At 38.6% G+C, this 18,856-nt stretch overlaps 5 protein-coding genes across 6 annotated transcripts in view; 4 read left to right on the top strand and 1 right to left on the bottom strand.

The window, feature by feature from the left end:
- Window positions 1-18,856, top strand: part of LOC114243932 (N-acetylneuraminate lyase) — a 275,732-nt gene that overhangs the window by 87,733 nt on the left and 169,143 nt on the right. The gene's annotated exons all lie outside the window — the stretch shown is intronic.
- LOC114243905 (uncharacterized) lies at window positions 260-10,050 on the bottom strand. Its single transcript, XM_089738361.1, has 5 exons — window positions 9,692-10,050; window positions 9,353-9,424; window positions 8,758-8,890; window positions 1,593-1,752; window positions 260-434 (listed from the first exon to the last, which is right to left on the bottom strand). The coding sequence occupies exons 1-5, from the start codon at window positions 9,869-9,871 to the stop codon at window positions 260-262; spliced, it is 720 nt and encodes a 239-aa protein (XP_089594487.1). The 5' UTR covers window positions 9,872-10,050.
- LOC114243971 (uncharacterized) lies at window positions 2,447-5,522 on the top strand. Its single transcript, XM_028175640.2, has one exon. It carries the CDS (start codon window positions 3,173-3,175, stop codon window positions 5,246-5,248), a length of 2,076 nt encoding a protein of 691 aa, XP_028031441.2. The 5' UTR covers window positions 2,447-3,172; the 3' UTR covers window positions 5,249-5,522.
- Window positions 5,518-8,082, top strand: LOC149499821 (uncharacterized). Its single transcript, XM_089738362.1, has 4 exons — window positions 5,518-5,624; window positions 6,123-6,226; window positions 6,871-7,095; window positions 7,503-8,082. The coding sequence occupies exons 1-4, from the start codon at window positions 5,540-5,542 to the stop codon at window positions 8,034-8,036; spliced, it is 948 nt and encodes a 315-aa protein (XP_089594488.1). The 5' UTR covers window positions 5,518-5,539; the 3' UTR covers window positions 8,037-8,082.
- LOC114243972 (uncharacterized) lies at window positions 12,862-18,357 on the top strand. 2 transcript variants are annotated; one of them, XM_028175641.2, is made up of 5 exons: window positions 12,862-13,022; window positions 14,572-14,716; window positions 16,143-16,299; window positions 17,424-17,610; window positions 18,173-18,357. In XM_028175641.2, the coding sequence occupies exons 1-5, from the start codon at window positions 12,952-12,954 to the stop codon at window positions 18,327-18,329; spliced, it is 717 nt and encodes a 238-aa protein (XP_028031442.1). In that variant the 5' UTR covers window positions 12,862-12,951; the 3' UTR covers window positions 18,330-18,357. The 2 variants fall into 2 exon arrangements, with proteins under 2 accessions (XP_028031442.1, XP_089594472.1); XM_089738346.1 differs by having other exon boundaries at window positions 12,919-13,022; window positions 14,560-14,716.

Below are 18,856 nucleotides of genomic sequence, written 5' to 3'. Positions count from 1 at the left end.
CATCGATCCTGATTAGCTTATGTTTCTAAGACAGGGACTTGACAAGAATTCGAAAAGAAACAAAAGAAAGAAATGGAACGAGGGCGGACGTGACTAGGGCCAAGATCTGGATGTCAATATATATTCTTCCCTATTTCTATTCTATTTTAAGCCTTAAGGGTTGACTATGATGTGGCTGGTTATGCTCACGAGATAGCTTGATTATGACAGAAAAACAAAAGAAGGACGTGTACATGGATCAAAAAAATTAAACAATTTTTCAAGTAAAATTCAATTGTTTATTGATTAACATAGCCGCGTTCTTTAAAAATAAATCTAAATATTCTTTCCTCAGCGGACAAGGTCGATAAGAGACACAGTCTCTTCCGTTTAATCCTGACAGCATTGCGTCTTCCACTGCTGTTGAATTCACTATCATTGATAGCAGTTTGTTGCTGTAATTAAATATTATATGTAATTAATTAAATCGATTTGTGTTGTCATATGTTGGTGATAGGACCTCTTGTGAGTCCGCGCGGGTAGGTACCACCACCCTGCCTATTTCTGCCGTGAAGCAGTAATGCGTTTCGGTTTGAAGGGTGGGGCAGCCGTTGTAACTATACTGAGGCCTTCGAACTGATATCTCAAGGTGGGTGGCGCATTTACGTCGTAGATGTCTATGGGCTTCAGTAACCACTTAACACCAGGTGGGCTGTAAGCTTGTTCACCCATCTAAGCAATAAAAATAAAAATAAAGTACACGAGCTGAGTGCTTATCTGCAAGCTTATTGCAACTACAATTGTATCAATTTCCGCCGTAAGATTAATACCGCAGTCATCTTCGAGTTTTAACGGCAAGCCAAAAAGCCCTCATATTTATCATATTGGTTTTGATCATAAATAATACGAAAGGGTATCGCACTTAATTGTCCAAACCATAGCATATGTAAACTTGCGTTATTCGGGAATCGAAAAGAATGGCGAAACCGGTCTTCCAACTTCGGATTTAACGCTAGATAAGGATACATAATAATGTATCTGCCGTCTGTCCGTTATCCGTCTGTCGATCTACCCTATTGGGTAGATCGACAGACGGGATAACGGGTCGTTCTATTGTTAATTATTTAGTGTGGCCATAAACGACAAGTCGTCGTGGCCTAAAGGATAAGTCGTCCGGTGTATTCGTGTCGAGCGATGCAGCAGTGTTCGAATCCTGCAGGCGGGTACCAATTTTTCTAATGAAATAAGTACTTCACAAATGTTTAATTGACTTCCGCGGTGAAGGAATAGCATCGTGTAATAAAAATTAAAGCCGCAAAATTATAATTTGCGTAATTACCGGTTATGACTCCACACTGGTAGGTACCATCACCCTGCCTTTTTCTACCGTGAAGCAGTAATACGTTTCGTATACTGAGACCTTAGAGCTCATATCTCAAGGTGGGTTCCGTATTTACGTTGTAGATGTCTATAGGCTCCGGTAACCACTTAACACCTATACATGCAAGAAATAAATAAAAAACAAAAAAGTACCACCCAGACTAGAAAATGTTGCCCATTACCCAACACCACACATGCAGCATAACTTAAGACCTTAAAATTTAAATAAATACCTGACAATAAACTCAAAGACCCTCGCTGGTTCGATGTAATCATTCGTTGCCATCCAGCATGCTATCCTCAACACGCAACCTTGTAAATTGCGTTTGTCATTCAACATCTGACCGGCAAACTCAATTAGTACATCAGAGCCGAACTCTGCGTCGTCCAAAACTGTAAATTTCGCACCAATACAATTTTATATTTATTTTAAGTAATAAGTACTTAGTGCCTGTCTGGAGCACCAAAAGGGATACGGGTATTCGACGCGAACCACTTGCAGTTGCTGCTTCCATAACTAATGGGAGGGTATTAACAGTGTCTCGAGGTCTGGCAGTTCGTTTGATTTGGGATTCGTTCTTGCGATATGAGAATCTCAAGTGCTATAATTGGACTTTTAAAAAATAATAGCTTAAAAAAACTAACAAAATACGCCTTTATAGAAAAAAATTTTTTCAATTTTTTTTTAATATTCAGTTGTCATCGGTCCTTAATAAGTATACCAATTTTCGAGTTAATCCGACGTTTTGAAGGGGGTCAAAATCATGTTCAATGATTCCGTTACATACTACATACATACGTCTGTAGCTAAGAAAAGCGTATTAAAAATAATGCCCAAGTCGCCCTAGTTTGTGGTTAATGTATGTAATCAATGCTTTAAATTGATTCTTCTTTTTAATCGCATACTTAATTGCTGAAAGTCGTGTCCTTGAAAGGCCTTCGTCGCTTTTTGTACAATCATTTACCATTTTGTTCGGCTTCTTTTAGGGTGGTTGTAATATAGAGTCCGGGGAGCGTGGCTAGTTGATCCAACCAACGGCTTGGTGATCGGTCGGAGGGCCTTTTCCCTTCTACCTTGTCTACCAGTTTTTTAAGGCTGTCTGGTTAATTTGGTTGTGGTGGGCAATTAACTTAAATTGATTATTCATTTTGTGTTGAACTTAGCAAGGATAATGAATTATTGTTTATGGCAATTCTGACTCTGGCACCGTGTGCGTAGTTTGTTTGAAACGTATTAAAATTATTCTCCACTAAAGCAATAAGGTTTTATGCGCTAATCGTTTTAATAAATATTTATTCAAACATCGAATGACAAGTCCAGTGATAAAATGTCATTATCCTATTAGGGCCATGGCGAAAATAATATAACGGGTTACAAAATAAAATTTCAGTGTGTACAATAATCAAAATTTCTGCGTAGGACCGGATCAGGGACCAATTGGCAGTAAGTATAATAACTTTACCTAGATTTTTTCCCGTCATTTTGACTAGCTTGCGCGTTAAATTATAATCTAAACTGAGTCTAATTAAATATGTATAAAAAGGTTAAGAATTACTGATAGGTAAGTATTAATCTGAAAAAAAAAATTATATTCACAACCGGGCCACCGCTAGGGTCACTTGATAAAATTTTAAGTCTGGAAGTGTAAATATTCTTAAATATCGTTTTACAACTGAAGCTTTAGGGCTGGTTCATAAATGTGAGTTTTCGGATACAACCACACGGGAGTTTAGTGTGAGACTCCCAGATCTCGCTCGAAAAAGAAGATTAGCATTCAAATGTTCTGATGAAAACTATTGGTATCGACAGGTCATGGAGCAAATGTACCTGATAGAGATATTCATTGACAAAGTGACAGTTTTTGCATCTGACGAGAACGAAAAGAGCGGAGCAGACAAGAATTTGATTATCAAAATAAAATTCGGTCCTAAAGTGCAGTTCATCATCAAGGAAGGTCAGTTGGCAGTGAATGAAAAGACAACGGACGACATCGTGGAGTGTGACGAAAATGGACGGAGGAAATGGTCACGGACAATAAGGGTTGGAAAATCTTATCTGTTCCCTTCATATCCTGACACTGTTCTGATGATCCTCAGCAAGTTTCCTTTAGAGATTGAGGTTTGGAACGACGATGAGAATGAGGTTGAAATCTTCGTTGGAATCGGTACAATGCACTGGGATACGAAGTTTTTCCATATGCTCAAAGATACTGCAGAAGCTTGTAAACTCCACGAACCATTATCAATCAAACAATGCACTCCGCTATTTGCTGAATGTTGTTGCAGGCAGGTCGGCGAGATATCCTTCATTCTTCGGCTAAGTGCTTTAGGAGACAGTATTATAACAGAGTTTCAACAATTAATGAAAGATCCAGAATCTTTCGTATTTCGGACAAACAAAGCGCCTAGTATGTTTCAGTGCAAGAGAGTAGATGGTGCTGATCCCAATTTTTGTATGGTAGGAAGTTTGTATGAAACAACAACATTAGAAGATCCGGACATTGCTGAATCGGCACGTAAAAAGATTGAAATTTGCACAGAGCTCCAAAATTGTGGCGCGGGGGGAGGAACAGGGCAAGCGACATGCGACCATGGAGAAGATGATATGATGCAAACTCAAAAGAAATACCCCATTGATAAAATAAGAATGGGCGATATTACGGGACCGTGTGGCAATGCAAATTGTGCACTAGCACATAAAGTTAAGACGTATTTAAGAAATCTAGATAGCTACAAAGTTGCGTCTGGTGGTGTTTCTGGGACAAAAGATGAAAGTAGCAGAAAAGCATGTGGAACTTGTTCATGTAAAGACGACCGTTGGCATAGAGAGACTTGCCCTGAAAATGAAAATTCAGATGGTGCACAAAATAATGCTGTGTGCACAGGATGTAGTGGAATAGTTAAAAAAGGGGATACTTGTGAAGACAAGAAAAATAAAATGTATGGTACTGGGGCAACTCCTAAAGGCAGCAAAACGCATGTTGCATACGTATTTAGTGTCACAAAAGTACCAGACTTTAACCAAAGTTTATTTGGCCAGAATTACACTATTGGCAATTTTACTAACAACAGTAACGGAGCTCCAGGCGTAAGCAAAATTGAAAACCAAAGATTCAATGAAGTTGGATGCTGCTGTCAAAAGTTAGGTCAAGTACAGATAGAAACAGAGAGACAAAAAAGCACTAAATCTATTCCGCAAACTTCAAATGCACAATACAAGGAAATCATGAATTCTCTCGTTTATCTCGCTGATACAAGCGACCTAAAGCGAAAGATACCCATTTATAATTGTACGGAGTTTACGAACGAAAAAGATTGTAAATGTGATCCCCCAAAACCGAAACCTCCATGCAAAACCTTAGACTGCGACTGCATAGCAGAAACTGCTAATATTGCCGCCAGAAAAGCTCATAAACCTTACTGCCCCTCTTATAAACACAAAAACAATTGTCCTGTCACTTATTTAATGCATGAAGACGAGGAAAAGAAGAAACCAGACGACGACGAAGATGAAATAGAACCATTACCGTACGGCTTGCCACCAGTTCAGCTGGGTCCTTGTCCGGTGCTGGGCAGACCTTGCACAGTACCCGATGGTTTTGCGAGAATGTACAAGACAGCGGCATTGCCAACGCAACCACCGAGCTACAGTGACGCCGGCAAAGTTTGTTGCTCTAAAGAATACGAAAGAATTAAAAAGGCTATCAGAGAATATATGAAGAAGGACAAAGATGATGATTTCAGATGCGTTAATAAGTTTAATGTGGATACAGAGCGTCGTTGCTGCGATAAGGAGCAGCGTCTCTTTCCGTTAACCGGCAAGTCTTGTTGTGGCTCGCATAAGCTATCCATACAAGAGAAATTTAAAGAGGAAAAGAAGCACGAGTGATTTATACATTTGTATCTCATTGGTGTTTTATTTTGTAACCCCAACTGTCCAAATAAACCATTAAAAAACATTTTTCGTAATAATTCATTGTTAATTTTAAGTACCACGTATTGTTGGAATTGCAATTACTTTTTGAATTGCTGTCAGTTAACGGTTTCGGGATTTGAATCGATCGTGAGTATTATACCTGTATAATATAACATCCTTTTATACTACATATATATTACATACATAGTTAGAATATAAAGTTATGTTTATCGCAGGTTTATCAATTAATAAGAACCCGAAAACATGGGAGACGAAGAAGAGAATGAACAAAAGAAGAAAAAGAAAAACTCATCGAAATACAACTACACTTTTGGTGATGTTCATCCAGGTACTGTATCATTGAACGAATATAAACAAGGGCTTGTACAGTCGAAATATATGTGTTTATTACAGACTAGGGGCCCGCTCCGGCTCCGCTCAAGTCTTTAACAAAAATTTCAACGATATTTGACGTTGTTTTATTTTTTTTAAATAAAAGAACACTTACGGAACACATTATAACTATAATAGTTAGACATATGCTGTCGCGACAGTTTTTGTAAGTGATAATGTGTTCTACAAAGTCGTATAGCCTACGTCACTCGGGAATAGTGTAGCTTCCAAACAGTGAATGAATTTTTCAAATCGGTTCAGTAGTTTCGGAGCCTATTCAATACAAACAAACAAATCTTTCCTCTTTATAATATTAGTATAGAAGAAGTATAGACAACAACAGTCATTTTTTCTGTTGATTTTAATTTCTAATCATTCTGCGGGATTCTATTCGATTTAAAATTCCGCGGGCTGATTTAAATTGTCGAGGGTTGAGACAAACAATATGTTGCAGGAGTCGTCATCGGCCACAAGCCGTGCATGTTTTTAAGACCAGGTTTACCGGTGCCAGCCAAAATGGGGTGGCTGTGGAATGCAGCAGATACTCCGGGAGCGAAGGTATAATGATATTCTAACAGGCCAAATTTATTAAGATTTATATACCTAACATATATACCTAACAAGTCATAATATTCACAACAATCTAGAAATAAGAGAGAAAGAAGAGAATAAGAAATAATGTTACTGGTGGTAGGACCTCTTGTGAGTCCGTGCGGGTAGGTACCACCACCCTGCCTATTTCTGCCGTGAAGCAGTAATGCGTTTCGGTTTGAAGGGCGGGGCAGTCGTCTTAACTATACTGAGACCTTAGAACTGATGTCTCAAGGTGGGTGGCTCATTTACGTTGTAGATGTATATGGGCTCCAGTAACCACTTAATACCAGGTGGGCTGTAAGCTCGTTCACCCATCTAGCAATACTATGTATGCTAATACTACAATAATACGGGATAATAATACCCGCGCGGACTCACAAGAAGTCCTACCACCAGTAATTACGCAAATTATAATTTTGCGGGTTTGATTTTTATTACAAGATGTTATTCCTTCACCGTGGAAGTCAGTCGTGAACATTTGTTGAGTACGTATTTCATCAGAACAATTATTAACCGCTTGCGGTATTCGAACACCGGTGCATAGCTCAACACGAATGCACCGGACGTCTTATTCCTTTAGGCCACGACGACCGATATTTGATTTACAGCCGCGACGTGGATGGCAGCCTGGGGTCATTGGTAAAAGCGTTGCGAAAATGATGACGTTTAAGTGTCCAAGAGGCGGGCAAGACAAAGACAAGAACAAGAAAAAGAAAAAGAAGGGTAATAAGCCTGGTGCTGCGATTGGAGGAGGGGATTCGGAGCCGGATGAACCTCTTGAACCGAAGCCAGCTTTAAAAGTACAGAGAAAGGGTGACGTTTTCACTATACAGGTTATTAATCTGTGTAACATTCTTAATTTTTGACAGTTTATTTTTAATTGAAATATTTCTTACTGGTGTTGGACCATCGCCCTGCCTATTTCTGCCGTGAAGCAGTAATGCATTTCGGTATGAAGATTGGGGCAGCCGTTGTAACTATACTTGAGATTGGGTGGCGCATTTAGGTTATAGATGTCTATGGGCTCCAGTAACCAGTTAACACCAGGTGGGCTGTGAGCTGGTCTACCCATCTAACCAATAAAAAAAAATCAATTGATACAAAAGAAATGTTTTTAGAATAAATATTAAAGTAGATATTGATCTGATTAAGACCACGGGCGCTTAGCTATTGACTAAGGTTTAGTATACCAATGATAGTGCATTTCAATAAAGTACTCATAAATTATTCCTAACAACAGGTTAATCCATTGAAAGATCTGACAGAGATAGCACCGAACGAGGATCCATATGTTGACTGCGATCCTTTAGTATTTAAGATTATCAAGAAGCGCAGCCCCGAGGAGCAAGCGAAAGTGGAAGCACGGAAGATGGTCAAACTGAAGAAGCAGCGAGACGCAGAAATCCGAAAGGCCCTGGCCGAAGCCGTCGAAGACATTTGCAAATGTGCCTATATGGATGTCTATTGTAATGATCTAACTGCCATCGATAAGGTTATAGACAGTTGTCCAGCCTTTAAAGAACCAGAGTGTATATGCCACGAGGAATCACTAAGTTCGTTGTCCAGTAACGCGACTTGGGACATAGAGTATACCCCACCTTTTGGCTGTTTCGATTTGGCGCCAAGGAAAAGGAGAATGTGTATACACGTGGAGACGCAATATATACCAGCCGACGCTGGAATCGTTGATGCTCCAAAGTTGAAAGGAAAAAAGTCATGCTCTTCTATAAAGCCGAAGAAGAAATTGTCTAAGAAGTGCTGTGGTCCTTGTTAGTGAACTCAAGCCCAAAATAAATAATTGTTCGTTCTTTAAAGATTCATTTCCTCAAAAAGTTTAATTTCCTCACTTTTTCAAAATTTCATTTCTAACATTTTATTTCACGTTTTCTTGTTAATGTTGTTTGGATTGACGTCCAACTGTTGACGTATGAAAAAAAAACAAAGATAACACTATAATTTAGGCAATCGTATCGGTAACAGATGTCAGAGTTATCTTATCTCGACATCTCGTCTCGTCTAGAATAGAGTGGATATAGAAAAATCTGGACTAGGTTATATAATACTTAATTTTATACTATACATGTTTTTGAAACCACCTTATCTTTTATGTAATGTGCAATTTCCTTCTCTCCTTAGGACAACGACTTCGTTAAAGCTTTCTGTCGGTATCTATTTTGAAGAGACGGTTAAGATGTAATCATCATTCTCATCATCAATGCACTACTGGACCCAGTCCTCACTCAATTTACGCCACTGGGCTTGGCTCTCTTACATTTCTACCAGCCATCCTCCACAAATTATCGCTCCACTTGACCGGGACACACACGGGCCACATTATTGATGTATTTCGACATCAATAATTCGAAAAACTGATTCACGAGAGTAATAGTGAAGTCAGCGAGTTACAATTCGCAATACGAGGAAATGTGCCTATTGAAATTGCTGAGTTTTCAGATCTTTTAAGCATTATAAACCTTTTTAAAGTTTTTGCTTACCTCTGAAATACTTTTTTGGTAAATAATTTTCTGTGTAGCTCTTTGCAAGAAAAGGCAGTATTACTGTGGTTCCGAGTACCACAGCGCCGCCTAATGCTAAGCCAGCTGGATTAATATTCGCTACAGGGAGATCCTGTCAAGAAATTGGAGTGTCATTTTTTTTAATACATCCCTTTCTAACACATAGCACTTTGATCATTTTATAAACTCAAATTGAGTTTATTTTAACTTTTTTTTAATGTTCTTGTAGGCAGACAATCATATAACCCATTTGTCTATGAGTAGCAACCGTCGTCCATGGACTTCAGCAATGCCAGGGACAGAGCCAAGCCGCGGCCTACCGTTAAATACTCTCCAGAAACTTCGTTTGAAAAAGGACATGTCATAGTGCTCGGGAAACATCAAGTAATTTGAGTTTTTTCTTAGAACACTTCGTCAGTCGCTCGAGACTCGAGTAATTATTTACTAAAGTAGAAAGGCGTATTTTTAGTTCGTTTGGACCAGTTGGATGAGGTTGCCTGTGCACCTAATTAAAATCATAACTAAAATAAAATAAAAACCGATTAAAATTTTGTAAAATAGATGTTTGTCTTACCAAAAATCCAGAAGAGTGTTCCGATTTTTTTATTGGAATCGTTATGAACGGGATCGTAAGGTCAAGATCAACCTGGAATTTGAGTAACATATTGGAGGTACAAATATTTTCACAATGTTTTCTGACAGTGTAGCTTATAAATATCTTGTATAATACTTTCATATTAAAATGCTTCCTGTTGGTGACCTGAGGTTGACGCTTAGGCTTACAGCAAATATTGTTTTTTTTTTGTTTGTTTGCGGTAGATACGTATGTAGGTATCAAGAAGTGTGTTCACGTGGCTGTCTGAAGCAACCTATATATAACACGTAAGATCTTATAACCATTTCGAGAACTAACCTTAATCCTCTCCTCCAAAGTATGAAACGTTAGGAATCTTCTCTCTCGATAACTCTCGCTTTTCGTTGTAGTCGAAAACAAACTAAATAATAATAGTATCTTGCCCATTTTCATTTTAATGACAACTTCGGAGAAGCTAATTACGGTTTCCCGCCGAAACGGTGGATCGAATGACGCCATATTCGTTTTAATTTTGCTGAAATAGTGCAAGCGGCGATGTGCATGTCTAACGGTATTCTTCCGTGTATTGTTGGAAAACGAGATTGTAACAATATAATTCTACAGCCACAGATGTAGATTGTAGAAAATAATAGACAGGTCTTGAGTTGTAATGAAAGGAGTAGCTTGTAGATACAGCGATTTCAGTCATCGTGGCCTAGAAGGATATGACGCCCGGTGCATTCGGGTCTAGCGATGAAGCTGTGCCAGTGTTCGAATCCCACATTGGAACTATATTAATTTCCAAATAGCATCCTCATATTTTTGCCTAATTCCTAAGTTTCCCACTCAATATTTTTCAAAAGACGAAGTGAGGCTTGTACAAATTTTCACGCACCGCTGAATCATGGACCAGGGTTCGACTCCCAATTGAAGTCAATATTATTGTTAGAGAAATCTGGTTTTCGTGTTGTGCGTTGTAATTTGTATGTATTAAATATTGCATTAGACCCGCCGACACTGTTACGATCAGATGCCAATAAGAATATTAGATGATTAATTTAAAAATAAAACTGTTCAAAATAACTTCTAAATTGATTATTAACTCTGTCACGTATAAGAGAATTTGAACGTTTACACGGATAGTGAATGTAGCGATTTCTTTCTAAACACTAGGTTTGTATAAGATCTAGATTAGTCTCGAAGTTTTACGCGGCCAGCTAGACAAATTACTGTCATTATGATCTTTCCTTTCTAGCGAATACAACATTATAAATAATATTTTTATTGTTATCATCATTGATACATTTGTGTTTTGTTATTACACGCGTTTAATTTTCTTAATCGTATATTTAAAATTAGGGACCACAGGCATATTGTATTATAAGTAGTGGTAAGTTGAAACCGCATTTTGCCTTTGATGTCGAAAGAAAAAGTCAACACTTCGTCATAAAAAGTTTCTTTGTGATCAATAGCGGATGTCTGTAATATGGACATAATAATGAAAAAATATTAATGATAAGTGGTTTTGTTTTTAAAAAGTCCTAAACAAAATTGTACGAACGAAAATATACCGCTGTAGTGGTAACTCGTTCCGTCGTCTTTGGAAACCAACAGTGTCAAGGTACTAACTAGGGTTAGCCAATTAGTATGTAGTAGAGCGTACTCTAAGCCCGCTTGACTGGGTACTAACAGCCTGGTTACCTTACTGGTGGTAGGACCTCTTGTAAGTCCGCGCAGATAGGTACCACCACCCTGCCTATTTCTGCCGGGAAGCAGTAATGCGTTTCGGCTTGAAGGGTGGGGCAGCCGTTGTAACTATACTTGAGACCTTAGAACGTATACCTTAAGGTGGGTGGCGCATTTTCGTTGTAGATGTCTATGGGCTTCAGAACCACTTAACATCAGGTGGGCTGTGAGCTCACCCACCCATCTACGCAATAAATAAAAAACCTACCCATTTATGCCGCAAAGCTGCCTTGTATTCCGATATGAAGGATACGACAGGTGTAATAGAATGATAATGAAACTTCAGCCTCATGTCTCAAGGTGGGCGGCGGCATTAAGGTTGGTCTGGTATACGTCTTCCGAAAACCATTTCAGACTGGGTGGACCAAAAATTTCACCCGTCCATACAATAAAATAAATAAAATAATTGGTATAAAATTTTATAGTATTATATTTGGGTGTAGCATATTTGATGCATGTGTGTTAATAAAACACGTAAAATATTAAAAGAATGTCGAGCAACAACCGATAAAACTTCTAACATGAACGACCAACGTGCGTTTGAAATTATTTGGAGCGTAAAGAATTTTAGTATTGTTCTCAAAATGCTCTATACAACATCACTAACAACCATATAGTATTTCGTACATTACACAATAATGTTTCGGTAATAGCTCTCGAATGTTATTAAAATCGTTAAACAAATTAAGCGTTGCGTTGACAATAAATAATTGAGCTAAGCCGTTATTGTTATCCGCTTCGATGAGGTTGTGATTAGTAAGATTGACGATCGAAATATCATCCGAAGTAAGTTCATCGAAATTTTCTTGAATGCGGGCATTCGTCCATTTTAAATGAACAAAATTATAAAAACTTGTTGTTGAACCTCAGCCTCAGCCTTGGTCTGAATACTCGGGTATTACTGTCCTTGTTGTCTTTCTTTTGTTTTTAATTTTTTATTATTATTAATAGTATTGTTAAATCTCTATTGATATATTAATGTAATGCATGCTGTCATTGCCTCTAATTAGAGTTGCAGTTATCAATTGCTCTATACATGTCAATGTTATTTTATGTCTTACTGTAAACCCTGTCGGTAATCCTTAAATAAATAAATAATATAGAATTGACATTGTGAATCGTACATATTACTATACTGTCATAACTGAATTCATTTCTATCAGATTCTTTTTGGAACGAAGTTCCTTATGGGACGATGCGGAGGGGTACCCTAACCGGGAAAAAACGTCCGTAACGTAAGATTTTTATTATTTATGTATAGTCTTAGTACGATGGCTATACAGTGTCTAATGTATAGTCTACGTGATGACGGTTATTATTATTATTCATATAAATAGCTGTTTCTTTGTATATTATTATTATATATTTTTTATAAATCATTGTGAATAAAATAAAGTTGATAACTTTATAAAGTAGTTTTATTTTTATTTTTATCAATAAAAAATCATAATAAAAAATGTATACCTGATAATTATTTTCTTTATACCTCCAATAGAACTTAAAATTAATATTTTTATAATAAGGAACTCCGTATCCGGTGTCTCACGACATCACACATCTTTTTTTTAGTGGTTGTTGGACGTAATATTAGCTCGCACGACTGGGTACCACGAGGAGAGCTGGTCTCCTTTATTAGGCAAGGCAATATTATACAGCTAAACGTTCCGATTGACATTATGTAAGTTAGTAGGGAAGTTAATGTTCCTTCCAAGATAACTACAGGGCAGAACGCGTGACGTTGCATAACGGTTGACATACGACAAGTTTCCTCATTCGATTGTCTAAAGGCATGCTTCGGAACGTCTTGTATAAAATATAATACAGACACCGAACGTGACAGTAATACTCTCGAGATGGACATGATCGTGAGTCTGCTTGTGCTTGCCGCGTGCTTAGGATCTAAAGCTGAATACAGGAACGACGGGTAAGACACCAGCTAACTTCGACTAGACGGTTTTGTTTGCTGTAAAAATTCCGGAATTGAATCTGGGTTGTAAATAAACTTCAAGTCTTTACTTCTGTGTATGGCTTCGATAAAACACGCACGCTCATAGATGTGGTGATGTATATTATACTATCTGCCTGGTAGATGACATGTATCCAATGTGCCATCTTTTAAAGCAGACAATATGTCGATACCTTAAACTTTAAGGTAGGCGCTTTAAGACCTTAAAGTATAAATAAATCAAGACTGAAAAAATCAATTATATATTTAGCCTTTAGAAAAAAAAAACAATAATTTTGGGTTAAACCACTTTAATTCTGAGATGCAATTTATATACAGCGATTACTTAGATTGTGGGATGCTCTATTCGATTTCGGCCAACAAAATAGTTGATTGCTTCACACAAACTTGATTTTAATTCCGCCTTTCTTATAGCAAGTAAATAAAATATATACCTACCCAGCTGTTGCGTCCAGTCATCATCATCATCATTCTTTCCTATTACCCTCTGCTGGGGTGTAGGGCTCGAATAAAATTTTTCCATTTATATCGGTCTTGGGCAGTCTGTTATAGCTCCTCCCACGTCATGCCCAAGACCCCTAGCTCCTGCTCCAACGAGCGTCGCCAAGTTGTTCTGGGACGGCCTCTCTTCCTTTTGCCAGACACTTTCCAGGTCAGTGCTCTCTTTGATAGGTGGGTATCGGACTTTCTCAAAGTGTGACCAATCCAATGCCACTTCCGCGTAAGGATCTCCTTCTCCATTGGTGTCTGCTTAGTTGCGTCCAGTAACTACCCTCATTCCTTTAAAACTATGTGTCAAACATTCTATCGCCGTCTCTCTTATCTTCCAACACGAAATCTCTTATCTCTCACTCAGACATGCTCCATATCTGTCATTCATTCATACATTCCTATGTTCCTCATTCATATGTTCATATGTTCCTACATGTATAGACAGCTATTAGTCCCCCTCGAATCTTTTTCAACAGTTCTAACAAGTATCAGTTAATGATGCTAAACTTAACTTAACAGAACTTAATGCTGAAATTTCCGGCTCACGGGACGCCATTTTATGACCATTCCTTTACGGTTGAAGCAGTCCGTTTATGGAATGCACTACCCTTAAGCGTCAAACAATCGTCCTCGCCGGAAATTTTCAAGTTCAGATTAAAATCGCACTACCTTGCACAGTAATATGGCTCCTATGATATAACTGTACAAGTTGCTACTTATTTTGTATTTACTCGCATATTTTTAGTATTTTTGTATTTATCGTATGTAAGTCTATCTTATATTGTATTTATTTTTCACATGTGTATATAAGTATATATTTTTATGTAAGTTTATTAAGATATAGCACCGTCCAGTTCACTTATTCCTCTCCCTGCAAGGTTGCCTGGAAGAGATCGCTTTCAGCGATAAGGCCGCCAATTTATATCACCGACTATTATTTGTTTTATTATCTTACTTTGTACATATGGTGTTAAATAAAGTGTTATATTATTATTATTATCAGTTTCGATTTCAGAGGCTTCGTGCCGAGTTTCCAACGCACGGAGGACCAGCTTGCGGAGCCCTCGGCGAGGGTTGACAAGACTCGGGAAGAGAGAGACAGTCAGCCAGAAAGGACACAGCGTTTCGGGATCTCCACTTACGGCACCACAGGGAGTCAGGTACCTAATTATTTACGAACGAGATTGTTCATGCGAATCACGGCATATGAACTTCATGCATGCAAATAAATGCAATATTATTATTACATAAGTAAGTAGTAGTAAGTACGTAAGCAGACACTAATGTAGAAGGAGATCCTTACGCGGAAGTGGCATTGGATTGGTCACATATTAAGAAAGCCCGATGCCCACCTATCAAAGAGAGCACTGACCTGGAAAGTTTCTAGCAAAAGGAAGAGAGGCCGCCCCAGAACAACTTGGCGTCGCTCGGTGGAGCAGGAACTAGGGGTCTTGGACATGACGTGGGAGGAGCTAGAACAGACTGTCCAAGACCGATGTAAATGGAGGGATTTTATTCGCGCCCTACACCTCAGCAGAGGGTAATAGAATGATGAATAATAGAATGAGGGTAATAGAATGATGAATAATAGAATGAGGGTAATAGAATGATGAATAATAGAATGAGGGTAATAGAATGATGAATGAATCTATGCTAATATTATAAAGAGGAAAGATTTGTTTGTTTGTTTGTTTGTTTCGAATAGGCTCCGAAACTACTGGACCGATTTGAAAAATTATTTTTCCATTAGAATCCGACATTGTCCCTGATGAACATAGGTTACTTTTTTTTTTTTTTTTTGTTTCATGTGTGTTTTAATGTTTCCGAAGCGAAGCGAGGGCGGGTCGCTAGTGAAGAATAATAAGAATGATGAATGATGAATAAAAGAAAAAAATAATTATACGCTAATGTACTACAATAATTATGTTGTATATCCGATCCAAGTTCAGACGTCCATATTAAACAACTGCCACCATTTTTATACTGGAACGCATGACAGTTTCAAGCCAGAAAAATGCTAGATGCTGATATAGGGGAGGGTTTCATTGAATAAAAGCAACACGGCAAAAACCCGAGTTGCTCTAAAGACATTTTTAAGATCGTTTTCACCTACCGGTGCAAACAGCTTTTCGCTGATCGATATGATCATGCCGAATGTGATCTTACCATTTTCATTTGCGATAAATATCTTCTTCGCGAAGAGTTTTCGAGAAGCTTTCGTTCTAAGGCTTAGTTAAGGGCCTAGTGCCCAAAGCAGTTATTCTTGATACGGTGAGCAGTGTGCTTAGTGCGAGTTTTTTAACGTTAGGTACGCGTAAAAGTTAGGTCATATTTGTATGGAATAGGATCGTTTGCCTACGTTTGCCGCTAGGGGCGCTGTTCCAACTGCATATAAAATTGGGTTACCTTTTATGTTATTGAGAACGTTTAAAAACTCGCAATAAGCACACAGGTTTTTAATTCTGGAGCCCTAACTACCGTTGGCTTGAGTCGTAAATACCAGCGCTAATAAGTTTTTTGTATTGTATTTTTTAACAATCCTGATTCTTATCCATATATTTTATTTATAAATATTGTATATTTTAGGGTGGATACGGTAGTACAGCACCCGGTTTGTACGGTCCCCTCAAAATCGATCTGGGCGGAGTTCTGATCGGTTCCATAATAGGATTTGGAGCCGTCATAATCTTGCCGAAGATTATCCAAGCTCTATCCTACAGCTATGGTGGAGGCTATGCGCGGAGTAAGTTCAGTAATTGATGATGAGTATTACTTACATTATGAACCAAATTATGCTTGTTATTAACGCCTTGTCGGTGAAGTGATTATTAATAATTGAATTATTACGACGGGCCTGTATTTGATTTAGAGTCGACGTTGGCATATTTGCGAAAGATATCTGTTATTCACGGTCTAATTGTTGTAATTCTTTTGTCACATGTCTTTCCGGAACGCATATAACAAAAGAAAATCGTTTGAATGTGGAACTTTTATAAATTTATTACTTTTTAATTTACGCTGAAGATTCTCATTCAACAATGTAAACGACTAATATAATATATCCAAAAAGTGATATTACGCCGTGTTAGGGTGCATGGCCACCGGAGCGGAGCGGGGAAACGGAGAAATATTAACCAATAAGATTGCACAAAATCTCCGCTCCTCTTTAGTAGACAGGGAGTTGCGAATTAGTTTAAAAAATTATACAAAATTGGTAATCGGAGCGGGATAGCGGAGCAAGGCAGCGTGCGCGGGCGCGGGCGGAAGGCGCGCTCGCAGTGTGAACTGACTCGTCGCGTAGGTAATAAACTCTGCTCCGCATTACTTTCTCGCTCCGCTGCGCAGACTCGCTCCGCTCTGGTGGACAAGGCTCGGGTCTTTCTGAACGAGCGAGAGGGTCCTTTTTTAAATTGAATACAAAATACGTGTATTAACTACACGGAAAAGTCCTGTCTAATAAGGTAAATATTGTATTTTTTATTTATTGCTTAGATGGGTGCTCCCAGCCCACCTGGTGTTAAGTGGTTACTGGAGCCCATAGAAATCTTACAACGTAAATGCGCCACCCACCTTGAGATATAAGTTCTAAGACCTCAAGTATAGTTACAACGGCTGCCCCACCCTTCAAACCGAAACGCATTACTGCTTCACGACAGAAATAGGCAGGGTGGTAGTACCTAACCGTCCGGACTCACAAGAGGTCCTACCACCAGTGTATGGTAAAGGTTTATCATCATGATGATGATGATGAACCCTTATTGCAATGACAGGCCATTTGATTGTACATTTTCCTATGGGAGTATAAATTCATTGCAATAAAGGTTATTTTCGCCCAGCTATATTTCTTGTCTTTACGTTTTTTTTCAGGCGTAGACTCCGATTACTTTCAATTATCAGATATGTTTAACAAGATAGAAGACACTTTGAATCGAAACAACATAGACTCGTCAGTCTGTATGCAACGACTTGCCTGTTCCTATGTTCAGTTAGCTAACGAGAATATGATTACTGGTAATGCTACGGATTATGATGCGCTGTTATCTTCATTGTCCAGGTTAGTTCCTTTTAGTTCTGCATCAGTTGTCAGGTTTATCGTGATTGATTGGCCACCGTCTGTCTAATTCTGCCGCGAACAATTCATGCGTTACACTTTGAACAGGAATGGGAGACCGGTGTACAATACAAAAGAGACAGTCACGTCAATATATAATAAGATATGTATTTTTTTTTATTGCTTAGATGGCTGGACGAGCTCACAGCCAACCTGGTGTTAAGTGGTTACTGGAGCCCATACACATCTACAACATAAATGCGCCACCCACCTTGAGATATAAGTTCTAAGGTCTCAGTAGGTATAGTTTTGACAGCTGTCCCACCCTTCAAACCGAAACGCATTACTGCTTCACGGCAGAAATAGGCAGGGTGGTGGTACCTACCCGTGCGGACTCACAAGAGGTCCTACCGCCGGTAATATATTAAGCATACGACCCACCTGATTGTGAGTGGTTCCCGTCACCCATGGACATCAGCAATGCCAGGGGTAGAGCTGAGCCGCTACCTACCCAGTTCTAGTATGTTAAGAAATTTTAACCGTATTCTTGTTCTATACATTACAGTAACTCTCTGGTCCGTCGGATGTTAGAAGGAACTTCTTTGTACGAGGCAGTGGAAGCCGGGAGAGCTCTGAACACCGACTGTCACGTGCTCTACCAGAAATGCAAATTAGATAAAAATACTGTTATAAAAATGTTAACGCAACTTGTACCTTCGTAGGTTAAAATAAAATATATAAGAGCTATAACCGATGTTTCAGTTGCAAACCAACTGAGTTTCCCTATATCTATTCGTATTCTTACTATAACCCAAAAGTGGTGGGCAACACTGCGCTGCCTATTTCTCCAGAGAGGCCGTCATACAATCGAGAATTCATTATGCTTCAAGATGAGATCCGATTAAGGATCTCCGACAACGTCACATAACTCGATCCACCCACATGTTTTTTTTTTGGTTGGATGGGTGGACGAGCTCACAGCCCAACGGGTGTTAAGTGGTTACTGGAGCCCATAGACATCTACAACGAAAATGCGCCAGCCACTTTGAGATATAAGTTCTAAGGTCACAAGTGGTCCTACCATCAGTAATATATAATATATGTGATGTTTGTGTATTGTAAACACTGAGACATGGAAATCATGTCTCAAGGTGGGTATTTACTTTGTTGACGTCGATGGGATTCGGTAACCACATAAAACCAGGTAGGCCACGAGCTCGTTCACCCATCCAAAAAATAAAATGTATAA

The sequence above is a fragment of the Bombyx mandarina genome, chromosome 25 (genome assembly GCF_030267445.1).
Source record: "Bombyx mandarina strain Sakado chromosome 25, ASM3026744v2".
Classification (NCBI taxonomy): domain Eukaryota; kingdom Metazoa; phylum Arthropoda; class Insecta; order Lepidoptera; family Bombycidae; genus Bombyx; species Bombyx mandarina.
The sequence above is the reverse complement of the archived record's forward strand: the minus strand, read 5'-3'. Positions and strand labels throughout refer to the sequence as shown.